General features: G+C 37.8%; 2 protein-coding genes across 3 annotated transcripts in view; one reads left to right on the top strand and one right to left on the bottom strand.

The window, feature by feature from the left end:
• BPGM (bisphosphoglycerate mutase) overlaps positions 1-23,196 on the bottom strand; it is a 119,587-nt gene extending 96,391 nt beyond the window's left edge. Inside the window, exon 1 of one of the 2 annotated variants that reach the window (XM_069087273.1) lies at positions 23,184-23,196. The gene's annotated coding sequence lies outside the window, so the exon portion shown is untranslated. The remainder of the gene's footprint in view (positions 1-23,183) is intronic. The other variant, XM_069087274.1, reaches the window with a different exon arrangement.
• On the top strand, positions 9,040-9,568 carry LOC138160463 (large ribosomal subunit protein uL23-like). Its single transcript, XM_069087033.1, has one exon. It carries the CDS (start codon positions 9,061-9,063, stop codon positions 9,529-9,531), a length of 471 nt encoding a protein of 156 aa, XP_068943134.1. The 5' UTR covers positions 9,040-9,060; the 3' UTR covers positions 9,532-9,568.
• Positions 23,197-23,468: the final 272 nt, after the last annotated feature.

Genomic DNA, 23,468 nt, shown 5'->3' with positions numbered 1-23,468 from the left:
GAAGCAAAAAGCAAACCACTCCAGTATTTCTGTCAAGAAAACCCCCAATGGGCTCATGAAGAGTTGGACACAGCTGAAAAAAGTTGAAGGTGAGACAATGTTTTGATAAGTGTCTTTTTTCATATAGAATGAAGGAAACATGCTAGATAGAACATTCCTGAACATGCAGAATCTTTGGGTTAACACTTTCTCCCCCTTGGATTTGTTTGAGAATTCTTTAAGAAATATCTTGAGAAATTTGCTTTGTCCAGGTGATTATGGCTTTGTTCAAACGTTTTGAAGAGAATTCAACTGTTTCTGTGGTACTTCTCTTTTATTCAGGGATGATATAAATAATGATAATAAAAATATCTGAGGAAATGTCTAATTTTTCTGTGGTTTCTTAAATGTTACTATCATTGATTACATGCAATGAGTATGCTTGTCAAGTTAAGAAGAACTTATTAGTTTATTAATTGGTTGTGCTAGGGATACACACACACACACACACACAGACGCTGTTGGAGAGGAGTTTACATTCTATTGGTGGAGACATAAACAGCTAGCTACACAGAAGGTATTGTCTAAGGCAAATGTCTAGGCTTGAGTCCTAAGTTACACTATGGTTTTTAGGGATTTTAACTCTTGAGTAAGGTTTACCACTCTCTCTTCTAGGTTACTTATCCCCCCTTCCAACTCTTTCCTCCAGAGCTTTTAATTTGTAAAATATCTCTTACTTCATTTCTCCTGAATATCGTGGAGATGCCATGAATAGAGCACTGGAGAACACCTGGAGTCAGGAAGACCTGAGTTCAAATCCAGTTTCAGATCCTTAATAGCTGTTGTGACCCTGGTTAGGTAACCTCCATCTGTCTCAGTTTCCTCATTATAAAATAAGGATAATTATAGCCCCTGCCTCCCAGGGTTATTATAAGGATAAAATGAGATCATATTGGAAAAGTGTCTTACAAACAAAGTACTGTAAAAATTGTTAGCTATTATTTAGATAGTCTTTGTGGAAAATACATTTTTTCTTTTGAATTTCTCCCTCTAGGTTAGATTTTGGGGTATCTCTAGATCTAAAACAGTTCTGCATAGTAAGAAGTATCTATTTGACTTGCTTATCTCCCTAGCTGTAGTTGTTGAAGTTGGACTTTGTGCCAAGGCTAAGGTCTATTCTTTGCTGTACTGGGAGGGATGGTCGGCCCAATTGATTTTTTTTTAATTTTTTGCTATTTTGGAGGGGGAAGGCAGGGAAATTGGTGTTAAGTGACTTGCCCAAGGTCACACAGCTAATAAGTGTTAAGTGTCTGAGGCCGGATACAAATTCAGGTCCTCCCAACTCCAGGGCTGGTGCTCTATTCACTGTGCCACCTAGCCGCTCCCAGCCCCATTGATTCTTGACCTGGGTCACCTGAGTTCCTGTGCTGACCTCCACTTCCTACCGTTAGTACTCCCTCCCTTTGGTCATACCACCCAACTCTTAGCCTGGGATCCATGAACTTGATTTTCTAAAAATATTTCCATAATTGTATTTCCATAGAATTGGTTTCCTTTGTAATCCTATGTATTTTATTTTATGCATTTAAAAACATCATTCAGAGAAGAGGTCTGAGGCTTGACAAAGGGGTCCATGACATAAAAAAAAAAGTTAAGAACTTCTATTCTAAAAACTATTTCCCTAATGATAAAGCTAATAATAATAGTTAGCATTTCTTTAGAACTTATTATGTGCCAGAAACTACAGTAAGTGTTCTACAAATATTATCACATTGGATACTCATGAAAACCCTGGGAGGTAGGTGCTCTTATCTCACTTTACAGATGAGGAAACTGAGGCAAACAGATAACTTGCCCAGGGTCACACAGCTAGTAAGTGTCTGAGGTCAGCATTGACCTCCTGCTCTTCCTGACTCTAGACCCTGTGCTCTGTGCATTGCACCACCTAGCTGCCCCTGTAGAAGCTCTGCAAAGTTTATACCCAACAACTCTGCCAATCTGACTACCCCTGGGGCATTGTTGATAATCAGAGGATGGGGAGATTACATGGCACTGGGTGTAGGCTCAAGACTAAGGAAAATCTCAGGAAGGAAACTCCAAATGAAAGGGGAATTGAAGGGCACATCCATGAACTGACAGAAAATCCATGTGTAAACATCAGGAATGGAAAAACTTTCCTGGAAGCCTTCACTCTGGCTTGACTTCTCACCTCCTCCTGGCAACTGGAGATTTCAATAAAGTGGCACAGTTGTTTTCCTTCAGCTGCGGTTTTCAAGTTATATGTAAAAGAAGATATATTTTCCTATAAGAAATATACTATTCCTTAATCAAGCCACCTGAATACAGTGTAAAAATCTTTTTGTTACTGATTAATCATGACTTCTAACCTATTCTGCCCACTCATCAAGATGTGAAAGCCTTAATGGGAGAAAGGAAAATTTCCAGATGAAAATGGTGTTTTTCCACTTCCCATTGAGTCCATTATAGCAACATTTAGCCTAAACACTAAATTAACTATGTAACAAGGAAGACAATTTAAAAAATCAGTCTAACAAAGAGAAGAAATCACTAGATACAAGAATCAATGGAATGGTGATACATAGATTAAAAATATTTTGTACAACAAAAAGCAATATCAATAAAATTAAAAGAAAACAAATAGATTGGGAAAATATTCTCTCTCTCCACACACAGGTACACACACATACATGAAAAAAAGATATAACAAATAAAATCTATAAGGAAATGATATGTGTATGATATGTATATATACATACATATATAATATGTTTTATAAATAGTACTTGGCACCACGCCTGACATATAATAGGCACTTAATAAATACTTATTAGCTAATTGATATATATATATATACACATACAATATGTGTTAAGTACTATGATATATATGTATGTGTGTATATATGCGTATATGTGTATATACACATAATGCCATGTGACCTTGGGCAAATCACTTAACCCCAATTGCCCTACCTTCTCCCCTCCTCCCCCCCAAAAAAGCAAAAAAATATAAGAATCATCAGGGCTGACCATCCCACCCAACACAGCAAAGAATAGACCTTAGCCTTGGCACAAAGCCCAGCTTCAACAACTACAGCTAGAGAGATAAGTAAATCAAAGAAGAAACCACCTACTATACAGAACTGTTTTATATCTAGAGATACCCCAAAATCTAACCCAGAGGAGAAACTCAAAAGAAACAAAATGGATTTTCCACAAAGATTAAATGCATAATAGTTAGCAATTTTTACAGCACTTTTCAAATATGATCTCATTTTATCCTTACAATAATCCTGGGAGGTAGGGGCTATAATTATCTTCATTTTACAATGAGGAAACTGAAACAGATGGAGGTTAAGTGACTTAACCAGAGTCACAACAGCTATTAAGAATCTGGAACTGGATTTGAACTCAGGTATTCCTGACTCCAGGTGTTCTCCAGTGTTCTATTCACTATGGGAATAGGATATTCAGGAAAAATGAAGCAAGAGATATTTTACAAATTAAAAGCTCTGGAGGAAAGAGTTGGAAGGGGGGATAAGTAACCTAGAGGAGAGTGGTAAACCTTAACCAAGAAATGAAATCCTTGAAAACCATAGTGTAACTTAGGGCTCAAACCTAGACATTTGCCCAAGACCCTATACATACCTTCTATGTAGCTAGCTGTTTACATGTCTCCACCAATAGAATGTGAGCTTCTCTAGAACAGGGGCTGTTAACTCTGTCTCTGTCTCTCTATGTCTTTCTCTGTCTCTGTCTGTCTCTCTGTCTCTGTCTCTATCTCTGTCCCTGTCCGTGTGTGTGTGTGTGTGTGTGTGTGTGTGTGTGTGTGTGTGTGTGTCCCTAGTGCTTAGTTCAGTGCCTGGCACATAGTAAACTAATTAGTAAACTCATAAATGCTTATTAACTTGACAAGCGTTTTCATTGCCTGTAATCAGTGACAGTAACATTTAAGAAACCATAGAAAGAATGGGCATTTCCACAGATATTATTTTTTTTATTACTAATGTCATACCTGAATAAAAGAGAAGTACTATAGAAACAGTTGAATTCTATTCAAAATGTTTGGACAAAAAAGTCATAATTACCATGAACAAAGCAGATTTCTCAAGATAGCTCTTAAAGAATGCTCAAACAAATCCAAGGGGGAGAAAGCATAACCCAAATATCCTGCAAGTTTCTGAATGTCTTAGCTTATTTCCTTCATTCTTTATGAGAAAAGACATTTATCAACACCTGCAACTTTTTTCAGTTATTTTCAGTCATGTCTAACTCTTTGTGACCCCATTTGGGGTTTTCTTAGCAGAGATACTGGAGAGGTCTGCTGTTTCCTTCTGTGACTCAAAGAAATGGAAAATATAGTTGCAGACGAAAGGGCAGCTATGTGGCATAATGGATAGAGAGCTGAGCCTAGAGTCAGGAAAACTCATCTTCCTGTGTTTGAATCTGATCTCAGATACTTACTAGTTGTGTGACCCTGGACAAGTCACTTAACCCTCTTTCCCTCAGTTTCCTCATCTGTAAAATGAACTGGAGAAGCAAAAAGCAAACCACTCCAGTGTCTCTGCCAACAAAACCCCAAATGGGGTCAGGAAAAGTGGGACTTGCCTAATCTTTACTAAACAGCAACAACTAGAGAAGAGAAGAGATTGGAGCATATTTTTCCTTTTTTTATGTTTCTTGCTTTTTATTGTTGGTTTTTTGTTTTACAACATGGCTAATATAGATATGTTTTGTGTGATTTCACATATATAACTGATATATTTCTTGCCTTCTCAATGAGTGGGAAAGGTATGGGAGGGAGGGAATTTGGGAATCAAAATTTTAAGAAATGAATATTATAAACAAATAAACAAAACATGAAGAGAGTGATCACCAATTTCAAAGGCAGAAAAAAGACCATTAGACTTGGCAAGTAAACAATACAGTAATATTCTCTTCTTTTCCTCCAAAATCGTATTTACAAATGAGTCTGAGGATGCTAGCAAAAGGGAACCAGCTGTGGGACTAAAACTGCAGGGACACACAGCGGGTCTTAGCTGCCATTTAATTCCCACATTTGATTTTGCTGTTAGAGGCATGGTGTGAGAAACTAGGTCATAGGTGTGTGGTAGGAAGTTTAGTATATGAATAGCTGATAAAAATTTTTCTGGTATTCAGCACCAAGTCATAGTGTGTTCATAAGAGGAAAAGAATGAGCAGAATGGGAAATGTCATAATGAGTCCTGTGCACAAGAGAGAGAGAGGCAGGAGTTAGTGGAGATAGTATTGATGTGTATGAAAGGAGTTGAGATGCTAACAATGTATATAAGGAAATGTAGGGAGTTTCAAGAGAGGTGGAACATAAAGAAATCTAAGCAAGAATAAGTTGTTGTAACTAAACCCGGACAATCTGAATGACCATTAAAGAAATGGCAGATCCATCAAAAAAAGGGAAACAAAAACAAAAAATAGGAGGAAAAAGATAGGGTGCTTCACAAAAAAAATCTCAAAAGGAAACTGACAAAGACCTAAAAAAGAGTAAGCAAAAAAAAAAAAAAGACTTCAATGTAATGAGGATACCATAGGCTAAAAAAAGAAAAGAGAATTATCCAGAAAGAACAAGTCTACCACAACAGTTCTCAGAGAGAAAATGGACATACCTCAAGAAATTCCAAAGCAATTCAGAATTATAATAACAGATATAGGAAAGAACTGACTTCCATGAAATTAGAAATGAGGTAACTGATAATTTAAGAAAATTAAGCAGCAACATAAAAAAGGCAGGAGAGCATTTGAATGAACCAATGGACTCTGGGGAGCATGGTGATTCAGAATGAAAAAAGCAAGTGTGGAATTAAACAACAGAATAAACTAGAAAATGAAAAAACTAAAAGACCTGACATATCTGTAAATGAAAACAACAGAGCTAGAGGACAGAGTTTGGTGAGAAAAATTGACAGTTAATGGTATCCCAGAAAAATATGAATAGGATCCTAATATGACAATCCTTAACATTATTTAAGAAATTTGCCCATATATTTTGAAGATGGAGGCAAGAATAAAAAACAATGGAATCTACTAGATGTCAGTGGAGGGAAACACAAAATTTTATTCACCTAGAAATATAGTAATCGAGTACCAAAACTTCCTTGTCAAAAGAGAAAGTGTTGCAAGTTACCAGGAGGAGGAACTTATAATCAACAAATAACAATTTCCATAGTATAAAAATAATCAAAATAGCAAGAAATTAAAGAAAATACTCAAATATGACATAACAAAAAGTGAATAAAACCAGTTGGTAAGCAAGAGCATATACTATAAAACTGAACATTCTTTATCATGAATAAAGATTGTTCTTCTGGGAGATCAGAAGACTTAGCTATTTCCTGATGAGAAATTCAGAACTGGGCAAGGCCTCTAACCTACAAATTAATGCAATAACTGAAACTGAAAGAAGGTCATCTAGAAATGAATTCAAGATGTGAAATGATGAAATGTGTGTATAGAATAATTTTACACACTCACAGAGATGACTATTTGTGTCTAATGGTAGCCATGGTGGGGGAGGGGGGAGAGGGGAAATGTATATGATAATTTTGTTGTATATGTGAAAGAAATATAAAGTTTGTGTGTAGTAGATTTATAGTTTCATGTGCAATCATATTTTTATTATGGAAATGTTTGTTTTATTCCACAAATTAAAAATAAAATTTAATAATGATAAAAAAAGATAATCTAGAAGAATGAAGGGAAGAAAAAAAGGTAAGATGTGAAGTCATATGTCTTGAAATCAGGAGCCACAAGAATAGACACTAGATGGCCTCTGGGATACCTACTGGTTTTCCATCTATGACCTTTTCCAGCATGTTAAGGGTAGGAAATACCAACAACCAGTCCCTTCATCAGGTGCTGGTGAAGAGTAGGACGGGGACACAATGACAGGGTCACTGTCAGACATACCCAGAAGTCTGTCTGCTGCTATTGAGGTTGACCCTATGATGATAGAAGCCTCTAATGTGTAGGTTATCACTAGTCAATAAACCAAGGCAGCCAGACATGGATGAGAATGATGAGGAAAGAGCTCACTTAGTTGATCTTAAAGAGTTCTCTACTGAAGGAAACTGTGGGAGATTCTGAGAAGTATATAATTAGATTTCTTATTTAGCAGTAGTTTCTATGCTAGACACAACCTGTCCTTTTTTTCAAGTAGAATTTGTTCTATTTTATGGACATATTCTATACTTTTAAGCACATCATTGTAACCACAAGCCTTGGACATCACTAGTCATGTGGGTTTTAACTAATACACTGTGTACAAAAACTCATTCCATCATTTCATGGGAGAACAGAGTGTATTATGTATGAAGACACCTTCTTTTTTGACCTGTACCAACTTCTATGTCTTGGTGGTTTTCCTTGGATTACTAATAATTTTTTTGTGTGAACTTCAAAGAAAGACGGAAAGACCCACTAATTAGAGCAGTTATTTAGAGAGAAGGACAGAATCCTGGCTTCCTCTTGCTAATATAGGAGAAGTTTGGAAGTGAGGGTGGGTCATTGGATCTGTAACTTGTTCATTTTTGCTAGGTGGGGAATTTTTTCTTTAGCATTCAACTTCAGTCATGTTGTTGTTTCCGTATGTTACTATTGTGGTCATTTTGTTTATTGTTTTCCTGAGTCTTCTTATTCCATTTTTCATCAGCTCACATAAATCTTCCCATGCTTCTCTTTATTTATCTTTAGTTGGTCAGTCAATAAATATTAATTAAATGCCTACTATTTACAAGTACTGTGCTAAGTGCATTATTTCTTACAGAACAATGATATTATATTCTTTACACTCACATACTAAAACTAGCCATATCCCAAGTTATGGGCACATATTTTGTTTATAATTCTGTTTTTATGACAAAAAGTGACACTATAAATATTTTGGTGTATATAGGACTTTTCTTTTTGTCACTGGCCTCCTTAATGCATAAGTCTAGGAACGGAATCTTTGGGTTAAGAGTTACAACTTTTCAATGCAAGAAAACAGATGAGCCTTCCACTATATTTATTCACCTGTAAGTCAATACTTTCTCCTTGAGTATAAATTTATACCCTAGGAAATACATTCGTTTACTCAACAAGATGGCTTCCTTCAAGATGGATGGAGGTAAGCAAGCCTCATTCATTAACTGGGACCTTAGGCATGGACATCTCCATGAGAATATCACTGACCCAAGGAGGAATTTTATTGTCCATCAAGGACTGGTCTAGGAAAATGCCTTTGGAAAAGCTGCCTTATGCTATTTCCCTATAGTTACTATTTAGAGCTTGGACTGAATCCAACTATAAAGGACATGGTGGCTTCCACCTCTTGGAATCAGATCTATTCAATCTAACTACCCATCATGTGAAGCACTGGTTTTCCAGTTGGATCAAATGTTATAATGTTAATAAGACTAATATCCAAGTATATAAGGGGAAGTTACTCCATGCAGCCTTATTTCTCTTTTTTAAAGTTGTTTTTGATGACTTTTGCTTTTATATTACATGCATTTCTGAATACCTCCTCCCTTGAATGCCTTCACTTGTAAGAAAGATTTCTTTAAAACGGTTCAGCAAAACCGCTCTAAAGCTTTTAATTTGTTGCAGAATAAAGCAGTAGTTGTACTTTTCTTTTATTCTCTACCCCACCCAGGCCCATACTAAGGAATAAGAAAACAATGACAAAGTTCAATTGTGTGTGCCTGCTACTCTCATGTTAGAAGATCTTTTTTGACACAGAGTACCTCAGTAGGCATTGGGAGGCAAGACTCACTTCCCTGGCTTACTGTCTGCTCCTTGAGTGTCTTAGAATGTCATTATTTGGTGCCACTTGAGGGTAGCTACCAGCTCTACATACAAGCACATGGGCTGTATAATTCAATTCAATAAGGATCTGCTACGTTCCTGCTCACTATGTGTCAGGTATTGTACGAGATGCTAGGAATATGAAGAACAAAGTTAAAGTCCTCTCCCTCAAAGATCTTACATCACACTTGACATATGAACAATTTTATTTGCAAATTAATAGAAACACCTTTCCCCCAACATGGTGCCAAAGGCGAAGAAGGAAGCTGTTGTCCCCCCCAAGACAGAAGCCAAGTCCAAGGCCTTGAAGGCCAAGAAGGCAGTGCTGAAGGGTGTCCATAGCCACAAAAAGAAGAAGATCCGAACATCCCCCACCTTCTGGCGACCCAAGACACTGAGACTTCGAAGGCAGCCCAAATACCATCGGAAGAGCGCCCCTCGCAGAAACAAGCTCGATCACTATGCCATCATTAAGTTTCCCTTGACCACCAAGTCTGCTATGAAGAAGATTGAGGACAACAACACCCTGGTCTTCATTGTGGACGTCAAGGCCAACAAGCATCAGATCAAGCAGGCGGTAAAAAAGCTGTATGACATCGATGTGGCCAAGGTCAACACACTGATCCGGCCCGATGGAGAGAAGAAGGCCTATGTCCGTCTTGCTCCAGACTATGATGCTTTAGATGTTGCCAACAAAATTGGAATCATCTAACTTGCTGTGTCCCCATTCCACCTACAATAAAAATAAAGTTTTCCAGAATAAAAAAAATTAATAGAAACAGAGATTTGTGTCATATCTAGTTCTATTCTCTGGGCAGGTGATATTAATTGATACTAATCTTATCACTGATGTTGCTATTCAGTTGTTATCGATGGCTGAAATTCAGCTCTTCTCCAACAGATGGTGCCTGTCACTTATCTGGTCAACTGCTCACTGGTCTCCAAAGTTTGGCATCCCTCCCATCAACTGGCATTCATTCCTTTTCCCTGGGGAATGGTTCCCTAAACCACCTTAGAGTCACAAAGACTTGGGTTTAAATTCCTTTTCAGATGATTAAATCTCTCCCCGCCCCCTTACAAAGAATCATCCCTTATAACAAAGAACAAAAAAGAAAAGGGAATGAAAAGCAATTTAGCAAAACTGACCCACATATTAGTCAACTTTAATATTATAAGCTGTGTTCCTCCTCCATAGTCCAACCTTGTTACTACTACAAAGATGGGAAGGAAGTACATTCTCATATCTCTTCTATGAGGTCAAGTTTGGTCATTATAATTACACAGTATTCATTTTCAATTTTCATTGTTGATTTTATTCTCTCTGTTTACATTGAGTCATTGAGTTTATTGGTGGTGTCAAACTCAGATACAAGCAGGAACTACTAAACTATATACATATGGATCCCTGTGGGCATATGTTGACTTAGAAAATCACATATTAACATTAACTATGTTCTATGGTATTTTTATTTGGTTAAATATTTCCCAATTACATTTAAATCTGCTTCCAACCCTACTCCAGAATATTGTAGGCTGAAGCAGCCATGTGTCTTACACCTTTGATGTATATTCTTTTCCTGGTTCTGCTTACTTAACTTTATATATTCAGTTCATAGAAGTCTTCCCACACTTGTCTATTTTCTTCATGGTCATATATACTTATAACACAGTCAAAAACATTTTTTCACAACTGACAATTTCTCTTAATATCATAGAGTTGAAATGATCTATGTTAAACAAGCTCAAAAAGTACTGGTAGTATGATGTAGCTACTAAAAATGCTAATTTAATCTTAAACTGGATTAACTGAAGTATTGTGCTGGGATCAAAGTTTGTAAAAGTTCAGCTGTATTCTATGCTGGTCAGTTCATGTCTAGAGCATGGTATTTGTGTCTGGGAACAGCATTTTTGAAGAGGGTTCATGAAAACTGAAGTACATGAAAAGGAGGTTAATCAGAATTGTGAAGGGTCTGGAAAACCATGCCATGTGAAAAACAGGTAAAGGTATGGAGGATGTTTTGCCTGTAAAGACTTAGAGGATATGTAAAAACAAACTTTGAATAATAATAATAGCTAGTATATATAATATGTGTGTATATACATATATATGTGTATATATATATTATATATCTATATATATATGTTACTATGTGCCAGGCAATTTGCTAAGAAATACACAATTCTTATCTCATTTTATCCTCAGAACAACCCTAGGAGATTGCAATTATTATCTACATTTTACAGAGGAGGAAACTGAGGCAAACAAAGGGTAAGCACCCATCCAGTTCAGGGTCGCACAGTATCTGAGGCATGATTTGAGCTCAGATCTTCCTGACTCTAGGCCCAGAGACTCAGTTGAATCAAGTCAACAAGCCTTAAGTGCCTACTGTGTACCAGGTACTGTGTTGTGCTAGTATACCAAGAAAGGCAAAAAGGGTCCCAGCTCTCAAGAAGCTCACAGTCTAATGGTAGGGACACCACACAGACGACGACGTACAAGACACATGCAAGATAAATAGGAGGCGATCTCAGAGAAAGAAGGCACTAGAGCGTTGAGGGGGGTCAGGAAAAGCGTCTTGCGCAAGGTAGGCTTTTACATGAGACTTGAAGAAAGCCAAGAAGGCCAGGAGACGGAGATGCGGAAGGACAGAATTCCTGGCATGGGGGACAACCGATGAAAACGTATAGAGTGGGGTGGCGGAGTGTTATATACACAGGACAAAAAGGAGGCCAGCTTCTTTTTATTGTAGGTTATATAGAAGATTGGAAAGGCAGTAGGGAACAAACCATTTAGCTTTAAAAGCCAGATAGAGGATTTGATATTAGATCCTGAAAGTAATAGGGAGTCACAGGAGTGTATTGAATGTAGTGGTGGTGGGAAATGGAGATGATAGGGTCAGACACACATTTTAGGAAGCTCACTCTAATAGTTGAGTAGGGAGGATCCATTGGAGTGGGGAGACTTGAGTCAGGGAGAGCAGACAAGTTATTGCAATAGGCCAAACAGGAGATAGCGAGATCCTTCATCAGAGGGGTGGCAATGTCAGAGAAGAGAAGAGGGCATATTATAAGAGATGTTATGAAGGGGGAATTGACAGGACTTAGTCTAGGTTACTCGAGAGAACAGATCAATGGATAGAATTCATAAGAAGGCAGATTTTGGCTTACTTCAAGTATTTTATTACATTCTGATGATAGAATGGGGCCATTAAACATATGGTCCCTAGTCCTACAAATGTTTGAGGTAATTGACCATTTTTTAGAGATTCTTATATAATGAATTCATAGAATCACAGATCTAGAAGGGACCTCAAAGGACATCTAATCCAATCTCTTCCTTTTATAAATAAGGAAACTGAGACCCAGAGAGCTTAGGTGACTTATCTGAAGTCATTCAGATAATAAGCCTCAGAAGCAGAATTTAAACCCACACCCTCTGACTCTATAATTCTTTCCCCATGCCACTCCACTTTATCCCAGTAGAAAGGTGGTAAATTGGGCTTAGTGAACTATAAGGTCCTTTCTAGCTAAAATCCTATGATTATATCAAACTGATTTACCAAACATCTGAGACATTACCAATACATGGCATGTTAAATTCTACTATTCATTTGGAGGGGGTGGTGAATTTGGGATCATGTGAACAACAAGATGGAGAGCTAGTCACTTTCTCTGATCATCACAACCTATCAGTCCTCTCCAAAATAAAACTTAACATCAGAAAAGCCTAATCCCGGCGCTCTGCACTCCTTTCCCCTGTCATTTACCACACTCAGGCAGGGCGGCATAAGCATACATGTAGGTTTACAACAGAACCCAACTCTGACCAGCTCTCTCTGCCTCTGCAAAGGCAGAAGCTCTTTCTGGGGACGCAGCATGGCTGTGCTCTTGGCAACAATACTTAGCCAGAGAACTGAGGATGGCAACCTAATGAAGCAGGTAAAGGACCTTGTGCAATCTCAAGAGAACATGAAGCCACCGCAGGATAAACCAAAATGGTTTAAGAGAAAAATAAGAATCATAACAGCAGAATTCTGACCTGAGCAGTAGAAGTAATTGGCAAAAGAGAAAAACTTGAAACCACAGTGGTAGATTCAACAGTCAATAAACATTTGCCAGGAACAAGGTTAAGCATTGGGGATACACATAAAAAAGGAAGAATAGTTCCTGCCCTCAGAAAGCTAACAACCTAATGGGGAAGGAGCAGGAGAGGACAGTGAAAACAATATAGGAAAGAAAGTTGGGAGGAGTGCCAGAGAGCACAGAAAGCTCAAGGATTTAAAACCAAGGTAGTGGGAAATGAAGAGCTGACTGGAAATTCTGAGCCCTCTATAAAGAGAGAAACAAAAGAGAGAACAAGTAATAGGTACTGAAAATACACAGGAAAGAAGAGAAAGAAAGAAAGAAAGAAAGAAAGAAAGAAAGAAAGAAAGAAAGAAAGAAAGAAAGAAAGAAAGAAAGAAAGAAAGAAAGAAAGAAAGAAAGAAAGAAAGAAAGAAAGAAAGAGAGAGAGAGAGAGAGAAAGAGAGAGAGAAAGAGAGAAAGGAAGAAAGGAAGGAAGGAAGGAAGGAAGGAAGGAAGGAAGGAAGGAAGGAAGGAAGGAAGGAAGGAAGGAGGAAATAGGCATCTCAAATACAGGATGCATAGAGAAGAACATGACAAGTCACAAAAAACCTGAATAACATAATGCAATAAATAATACAAGAAAATCGTTCTTCTGAAAACAGAAAACAAAGTACCAATCAAAATAATCCATAGATTGCGTTCAGAAAAAAGAAATTCGACCACCCCCAAAAGAAAAACAAATTCTGCAAGAGAACAGAAAAAATAATTTCAAATATAAAGGAAATATTTGAATAATCTAAGACTATTCTGCACTCAGCGAAAACCTCAGTATATCCTGAAGAGCAAAGGGACACAAAGTGACATTCCCTCCAAACTTGAACCTAACCACAAAAGATGGACATTCAATATAAAAGATGTATTTGAAACATTCCCACAAAGAAAACCAGAACTAAAAAAATTTTGCTTTGTAAACACACCAGATATCAGAAATTCAAGAATGGTAAACAAATAACAGCAATTTTAAAAGGCACAGATAAAGAAATAAATCCCCCCCCCACACACACACAAACTAAAAAGAGAAAGACATCTATGGTGTTAACAACAAAAGTACAATAAAATAACAAATGAAAGACTATTTAGAGATTTCTTTTCAAAACTACGGAATGAGACAAGAGAGAAAGCTGAAGTCAGATAGAGGTTATGCTGGAGGGTAGTAAAGAACTGCATAATGAGGGACACAGGAAAATTTCCACTATAGAGCAATACTTCTATCCTCTATCACCTGCAGGAATTGGTATTTTAAGAGTTCGGCAGGAGCAGCTAGGCAGTGCAGTAGATAGAGCATTGCAGTCAGCACCTTAGTTCAAATGTGACCTAAGACACTTACTAGCTGTGTGACACTAAGCAAGTAACTTAACCCCAGTTGCCTTTTTAAAAAAAAGTGAGGAACATGTGGAAAAGAAGGTCGGAGGGCAGGACCTACTAGAAATATTTAGAAGAGGGAACTCAAAATAGGAACTTAGAAGCTTTAATTCAATGAGAAATATAGAAGGAATAAGTTATAAGGACCACAAATCAAAGAATTAAAGTCTAGAATAGAAAGGAAAAAAGAAATAATGTCAAAGATAAGGGAAATAAATCCTTTTTTGAAGAATAAGTCATAAAAATGAAATTCAAAAACAAAAATTGAGAGGAGAGGGAATTTTAGTATACTGAGTGGAAAAAAAGAGAAGAATTAGAATAGATAAAAGGAAGAAAGAAAAAGGAATTAATAAATAAAGTAAATCCAAAAGTTCAGGAAGGGCTGACAAGAGAGAGGGGATTGAGGATTGAGGGGAAAGGGAAGAGAGACAGTAAGCATAGAGTTGCCTTAAAGAAGACTGAGCTAAAATAAAGACAAATTACTTTCTTTACAGAAGAAAGGCAAAGAAAAATAATTTTAAAAGTATTTGTTTTAGATAGAAAGAGATTTCCAATTTTGAAAGAGAGACATATCAATTCATCCAATTTCTAAAAGTATTACTCTGCTTTTCATGCATATCATGCCATTCATTAAAGGTTAATTAATAAAATCTCAGCGCTCTTGAAAACATCACATCTTGATTCAGTATAAATGTGAGCTATTCAATTGCAAAGAAGCTGGATTGGCAATATTTTAGTCAAGTCATATTGCCTTGGAAGAATAAGGATTTTAACTTCCCCTGGAACAATTCTTTAATTCATAAACCAGAGGAACAACAAATTGTCAGTTTAGAAATAGTTCCCATTCTTTGTCCAATTTTACATAAGCCTTTTCACAGTTCTGCAGGAAACATTTGAATGGGTGTGGAGGTGAAGCACAAGCAGTCAAAAACTGGGCAGAATGGCCCAGATGTAGTCTGTCCTTGACAGTGCATGGTGAGACCATTGCATCCTTTCATCTGGATGTGTGATAATTCTATTCATACAACCTCAACTAGCATGAATTTTTTTTTTTAGCAACTGACTCCTACTAAGGATTATTAAACCAATCAACCCAAACTCACAGGAATTGCTGTTAAACTAAGTCTCTCTTATCATGGACTTGTACATTTTTTTAAAATCTAAAATTAAAGTTTTCCATTTTTCTGACAATTCTCTGAAATTATATGTTTTACTGTTAACTTTTTCAAATGGAATTTGTGAGAAGATACCTGATTACTTGAACCCAATATTTTGGTTCGAAAAGTATTGGCCTGACCAACAAATGTGGAGAAAAGCAATTTTTAATGTTATTTATCTAACTACATGTCTATAAATTAGTGAATATATTGACAGTTACTTGAGCCAACATATTAACCTGATTTATAAACAATAAGAGTTTATTATCATGGAAGTTATTACAGTTCTCCAAATCAAATATTTGCTTCTACAATGCTATTTTTTAAATGCCTGATTCTCTTATAAATCTATTTCTGTGCTTCTGAATCCATAATACTTACATGGTCCTTCAGAAAAATTGATTTTGTGGATTCGTCCACAATCTAGTCTTTTTTTAACTAAAATTTTTTTTTTATATTTTTTGTTGTTGTGTCAAATTTTTTTTTTCTGCACATGTTATCTCTCTACCCCTCCACAAGGAGCTATCACTGGTAACAAAGGTCCTTTAAAAGGGTGAGAACAATAGCAAAAATATGCAATATCCCACACCAATAGTTCCCTCATGGAAGGGAAAGTGCTTTGTTTTTTCAATTCTTCTCTTGGGTCAAGTTTGGTTATTATGTTTACCCAGGATTTGGTTTCCTGTTGTTTTTTTCCTCTTTACCTGGTGGGCCCCCTAATCTTTCATTAGCATATTGTATCGGCAAGCACCCCAGTGTCCCCAGGGTGGCTGCTCACTCAGATTCTTAGATCTGCTTTGATAAAGGAAAGCAACTCAAAATGGGTTAACAAGCTTACTTTAATCAGTCAAATATGTATCGTTTACCTAGTTCAGGGGAAAAAGGTCAGCACCCCGAACTTCAGAATATACAGACAGGATTATCAAGACAGAGAAACAGATCAAGTAGACGGTTTTCAAACTGTCCAACCATTACATCCATACCCAATCAACATCTGGGTTTCAACTTCTGGGTTTTTCAAAGCTCTCAACAACGGCTTCCCAGAATCCAGATCAAATCACAGAACACTTCTCAAAGTGAGCCCCAAAACAAAGCTACACATCAGGGCTTATATAGCCTTCTTCTGGCTCAGAGAATGTAACAACCTTATTGACTCACTGGCCAATCAAGAAGTATCTACTGAAAAACAAGCCTCCCACCCCAGGCTGCAGGTGCACTTTAGCCTAGGGGCAGGGAAGATCTTAAAAATTTACATTCCCATTACACATATTAGTGGTATTGCTACTTGTCCCAATCAAGAATAATTATTATACCTGTCTCTAAGCATTTTCCCAGGACAGTCTAACTTTTCTCCTTTCTCCCTTTCCCATCTGTTGACTAGTGTTATAAGTTTTTTGTATTTCTCTTTGGCACAGGTTTTCTTTCCAGATGAATTGTGGTTGGCAACTCTGATCTCAATTAATAAACTAATCCTCACTCTTCTCCTTTCAATTATTCTTCTTAAATGGCAGGTTTCCCCCCTTTTCTTCATTTTTATATATAGGTTCCAAGTTTTCCTTTTTGTTCTGCCAAAAGAATAATATCACCTATCTATTTAGTAAAAGACAATTTTACTAAAGGATAATTTGCATTAACCCTAAATATCATATCACCTTGTTATTATTGTTTACCCTTCATTCTTGAAGAGGACCATGACATTAGGAAGGTGATGCCATGACTTTCAAGTGAATTGGATTTAAGTGAGGGCAGGTTGTGCAAAGTCACCAACCAGCCTCAGTCTCTCTCCTCTGGAGCTATCTGGTTCCATCTACCTGTTTAGTGAAAGGTCAACAGCTGTTCCTGTGGAATACTACTCTTCAAAAATATGTGACATTACTTTCAAGTGTTTCTAACAGTTTGTATTTGTAACCTGCCTTTGAAGAGGAGATAGTTGGGCAAGGGGTTGAACCACTGGGTGGATAGTACTTAGACTCCCAAACTCACCCCCCTCCATACACACACACAACACACACACATACACACACATACAATACACACATGCACATAAACTCACACTTTGGTAAAGAGAGCTGGGGGTGGAAGAACATGGAAGCCAAGAGGACAAAGAGAAGAAAGAAGTAAAGAAGGCAGGCAAAATGGAAAAGGGAGGAGATCATTGCAAGCAGAGATCACCTGTGAGATGTGATCAGAAGCTGCTGTTGAGAAATAACAGGGGAAGAACCAGAGCTGGAGGGTTGGAACTGACTAATCCCACCCCCATCTTCTAGCAAAACTACTTGTCTCTTTTCTGGTTAAGCAGGTATGTCTCTTCTTGGCTGGCAGTCCCTTTCCATTGAGGTTTTACTATATTTGCCTATCATAAAACCTTATTGGTCAATAGAAATGCAAAGTATACATTTTATTTAATGCTTACAAATAGATAATAAGAGAATGTTCCTTAATTTAGAGAGACAAAATGTTTGGTTCTGAGTGAACCTGGGGCTTTGGAGCTAATTTAGAATAGCTAGGCAAAGCTGGAGTAAAGAATTTGGTATTAAATTATTACAAGCCTTGCAATGAATTCAGAAATGAAAAATTGTAAGCTTTAAGGTGAGAGTAAAGAAAGCTATATCCCCATAAAGGGTAGGGGGGAGTAACAGGTGGAAAAAGAAAGTCATGCCCTTTAAGGGTAGACAGCTGTTCACTCTCCTTTCCTTTCTATTAAACATTATAGTGGCTTAATGGGGATGTATCAGCTGTACATCATTGACTATGGGGGGTAGGGGAGAATTGATTAATGCTAACAAAATTCATAAGAGACCCAAGGGAGCAATATGAGAAGGGGGTTGGGGAAATTCTAACCAAGGTAAGAGCAGGCGTGCAGTTTGGAAGGGTTGCCATCCAAGGCTAGGGAGAAAATTATCTTATTAAATACAACAAGCATTTGTTAAGCATTATTAGTTTTTGTTTAGCCAAGGATCAAACCTAAAATCAGATTGAAATTTCTCTGAGACATCACTGAATGGGAGCCATGGTACAAGAGGCAGAGGTAAGCTGAGATCGGAGGTACAATCCCAAATCATTCCAATGGGTACAGAGAAGGCACATAGACTTTGCAAAGAGGCCACGATAACTTGGAAAGATGTCTCTTAATGAAGTACCTCAATGATTCCAAATCCTCAAGTACTATGTGTATGTGCCCTATTTAATATATTTTTTTAAAATTTACAACTTAGATGAATAGATAGATGGCATGACATTCAGATGGGAAAGAAAGCAAACACAGGTTATGGAATGGAGATTCAAAAAGATCTTGAAAAACTAGAACAATGAGGACAAATCTCATAAAATGAAATTTGATGGGGAAAGATATAAAGTCTTATACTTAGGTTAAAAAAATCAAAATGGGGGCGGCTAGGTGGCACAGTGAATAGAGCACTGGCCCTGGATTTAGGAGGACCTGAGTTCAAATGCGACCTCAGACACACTTAACATTAGCTGTGTGACCTTGGGCAAGTCACTTAACCCTAATTGTGCTGGCTTCTCCCTCCAAAAAAAAAATCAAAATAAAGAAACTATGACTTGGGGGCGGCCAGGTGGCTCAGCGAGTAAGAGCACCGGCTCCAGTGTTGGGATGACGTGAAGATCGAATCCTGGGCTCAGACACTCAGCACCACACCCAGAAATAACTGGCCATGTAACCTTGGGCAAGTTACTTAACCCCGATTGCTTTAAAAAAAAAAAAAAAAAGAAAGAAACTATGACTTGATTTGAAGCAATACATCTGAAAAAAAGGTCTGTGGGGTTTTAGTGGTCTTCAAACTCCAAATGATCCAACAGCATGACAGGAAAAATATAAAAATATAAAAAAATAAAAGCATATGTGATTATATGCTGAGTTAAGAGAAATACAATATTCAGGACCAGGGGTGGGGAGGAGGAAGGAAGGGGCTCCTGGTTCCTTTGTTCTCTACTCTGATTAGACCACATTTAGAGTATTGTATTCAGTTCTGGATGCTATCTTGATAAGGTGGTCAGAGAAAGGCAACAAAACTGGTGGACTGAGAGATAACATCATATAAAAGTCAGCTGAGGGAACTGGGTATGTTGAGTTTAGAGGAGAAGAAACATTTTTTTAGAAAGTATTTGAAAGATTGTTGCAATATTAGAAGGGAGATTAAACTTGTTCAGTATGTCCCCAGAGGGCAGAACTAGATCCAGTGGGAGGAAGATGTAAAGAGATAAATTTAGGCTCAATTTAACCTTTAGAAGTATCCAAAAATGGGACGGGCTTCCTCAGGTGGTAGTGAGTTCCCATTTCACTTGGAGGTCCTTAAGCAAAGACCAAACAGCCACTTTGGGGGATGAATCGTAGTTCAAGTTGGGGTCATCCACACTGACCTTTGAAATCTCTTCCAACCCTGAAATTCTGCTTTTCTGGTTCTTGTCAAAGCCGAGTTCGACCAGGAAGGTAGCAGGGGTAGTGAAGAGGGAGACAGGGCTGGATAGACCCAGTCTCGAGGATTTACACTCTGATTAATTTTAATTATTAATTAATACTTGGTTGCTAATTTTTTCAGTAGCTACTATGGGAACTTTTTTCTTGGGGGAAATTTTAATTTATGATGGGGAATATGGCCTAAAAATTGAGATTGGTAGTCTGTACATGATACCCTTTTCCTGCTGGGTAAGTTAACTCAGAAAGTTATTTCGGTACATGAATAAATCTATGATCTCATCAGTATGTGTATTTTTCCACAAGGACGGACAATAATTATCCATGCTTCTTCTCACTTTGTTGGATTCTTGTTAATAGGGGTGGGCCTGGTTTAGACTGGTACTCTTGTGGGTTCAAGTTCAACATCAGAACAAAATGAAGCAAGGTAGCTCACTGAGCAGTTAGCAAGAGGTTTACTTAGCCATAGCATAGGAAAGGTACTCCACAAGGATACTCCAGCACTTATCTTGGGTATATGAAGAGCTCCCCTCATTTCTATATGAGTATACATCTGGTCAGCATGGCAAGGTATGATGACTCATAAGGTCTTAGGACATCCACCATCTTTGAAGGAACCTGACTCCTCTTAGGTGAGTCTTTTTATGCCCTTATGGGACCAGGAAGCCACCAATATGGCCAGAGGCTACCAGGAAGTTTCAAAAATTTGAGCCTTGGACCACAGGCTAATCAAGTTAGTGTTGCTACCTTTCAGAAAAAAAAAAAAAAAAAAAAAAAAATAACTTAATCCATATTATGAGAGGAAACCCTGGTATATAGTGGTCTTATCACACCTGTCCATGTTTTTCCACAGGGGACCCCACAGATAAGTTACTTGATATACTAGAGAACTTCCTCTGCTTCTCATAATATTTTATGGATACCAGTGTAGTCTTTGGGCTGTCTGTTATCCACAATCTCTAATCTCCCTTTCTGACCATGCACATTTTTTTAATACCACTTCTGTATAAAAGTATCATTGTTCATTTGTCAGCGTCTCCTTACTCCCACCCTGCATCTGTTCATTGATCCTTGGGTCATCTTCAATATCCTTTGAGAAATATCCCTTGAGAAAACCCAATTCCTTTTATTTTTCAAACACATAATAAGAACAGTTTTCCCATCTACAATTTTATTGCCTAGCAGTTACTGCCTCCTAGATTGTTCTATTACAATCCACAGTATGTAATTTTGTATTTAATCAAATTTATCCAGTTGTCTAAGCTATCTTAGTCAACTGATGGATGGTGATGGAAAAACACTGAACATTTTTTTCTCTCTGGTTTCTCTTTTGATATTCATTTTTAGTTACTATAAACCTTTGCTATTAATACACTAACTCTATTTGAGAGGCAGTGTGGGGTGGTGGATAGAGAACTAACCTTGCTCTTGGAGACTTGGGTTCAAGCTGTGCCTCTTACACATATAGACTGTGTCACCCTGGGCTAGTCATTGTTGTATTGCCACCAAGAAAACCAGGCCAAAAAAAAAATTGAAAGAATGTATTGGACTTTGATGGACTTAACTTTGGAAGGAAAAAATAGGTAGATGACATGTTTCCAAGAGAAACCAAGAAACTTACACCAGTTCGACAGTGGTCAATTTCCATGGCCCTTAGGTTCCAATGGGCCTGTTCCTGTGTCCCACTACCATTCTTTCCCTTCCCTTCTTTATTGGATGCTGATTTAAAAGTTTGTCCTAATCCAAATTTGAATTTTTATTACAGAACTAAAACTCTTTCAATTTTATTCTGATTAAATCAGTAGTATTTGATTTATCAAGCTTCTTTAGACTTTGTGATTCTGGGGCTATTTTGATATGAGAAATAACGTCTTCATTTAAGTACATTCTTTCCTCAGTGATTTCCCATTGGTGTTCTAGGTGACCATCAAAGGCAATAATAACTAGTAAGGAAAGTGCTGATCCATATGATAGAAGGAATTTCCTTACTGGTAGTGCCTTATGCCTTATGCAGGCCCAGTCCATCCCTGGATGACATTCTAATTTCCTTGTGATTTTCACTGATTACATGATTCTTTCAGTCCTACTGGAAAGCCTTATCAAAGGCAGCAACAAGCTTCTGCAGACCCTGCCAAGCCCGGGTCTAGCAACAGACTCCAGGTGGATCTGTCTTTTGAGAACCAGCCAAGCTAAGTGTCCTAAGTTCATTCACCTGGGTGGCCACCCAGTAAAGAATCAACCACAACTCATGAAAGTGAGCCCCTAAGTCATAAGGGGGTGCCAGTCTGCATCAGTGGGTGGAGTGTTCACCTTTCACAGAACTCTTCTTCATGCAGCTGTATGGTAACCTAGGTACCTGGCATGTGCTGTTGATACCCTCTTATTTTAATGCCTGAAACCTGGGTTGCTGATCTGCATCTGTGGAAAGCATTTCCAGTTAAAAAGTTCCTGACCATGATGAAATCAGAGGATGTCCCCCCACCCCACTCCCAAAGTCTATTACTTACTTACCCTTCTTATACTAGAGCACATCTTTCTTGCGTGTGGCCGAGGCCTGAAATTCAAGTTGATATACAAACATATGGGTAAACTATGCACAAAGAAGTCCTTCTTCTGAGGCTGTTTTTTTTTTGTTTTGTTTTGTTTTGTTTTGCCACTGGCCTTGTTTTTCACTTCAGACTCAGAAGCAGGGGCTCAGTGGTTAGCATCTGGACTTGGAATCAGGAAGAGTTAGGTTTGAGTCCTGCTTCAGACAATTACTGAGCTGTGAGACCCTGGACAAATCACCTTAACCTCTCTGTTCCTCAGTTTCCTCATCTGTAAAATGAGGATACTATTAATACCTAGCCCTCAGGGTTGCTGTACAGGCCTTGAAGTGCAACATACATCTATTAGAAGTAGTCATAATACTCAATTATGGGGATATGTAGGGGGTAAAATGTACCTAGAGGTAACACATATGATTAAGAAATCAAAAGGCCAATGTCCAGAGAATTGGTTGTCCCTTTTAAATTTTCCCCACATAGCTGCTACCTTTGACAGTACTTTTCTCATAAAGTGGAAAATCACTAAAACTCAGTTTGGGGAGGGAAACTTCCTGGAAGGTTTGCGGCAGATCAAGGCCCTGATTTTTCATAATTAAGGCACTGATGAGAAGATAGAGTTGGGGGTGGGGATGGGGAGGAGGTCCATGAAGAGAATTCCAGGGTTTTTCTTGAAGGTTCACTTGTTTTACTGACTTGCCTTAGGCTCTTGGGAAAAGAATTTATCTTTCCTGTGTTAAACCTTCCCCATGTACCAATTAGGATTAATAATGTTTTCACTTATCTGCCTCATGGGAACCTGTTGGAAAACTCACATTATAATTTAGCACATTGTGAAGTTGAGCTAGTCATTTCAGTTTTCCAGGGGCTCAGTCCTCTTATAGCTGGAAATGGGAAAGGAAGGGAAGGAAAGAGGGAGGAAAGGGAGGAAGGGAGGGAAAGGAAGATGGGGGGAAGGAAAAGAAAGAGGAAGGAAAAGAAGGAAAGAGGGAAGGAAGGAAAGTGAGGAAAGGGAAGAAAGGAAAGA

Source organism: Petaurus breviceps, unplaced genomic scaffold (assembly GCF_028583685.1).
Source record: "Petaurus breviceps papuanus isolate PSGF00001 unplaced genomic scaffold, PetGlider_PUasm1.0 181, whole genome shotgun sequence".
NCBI lineage: Eukaryota > Metazoa > Chordata > Mammalia > Diprotodontia > Petauridae > Petaurus > Petaurus breviceps.
This window is presented reverse-complemented; position numbering and strand designations above follow the sequence as displayed.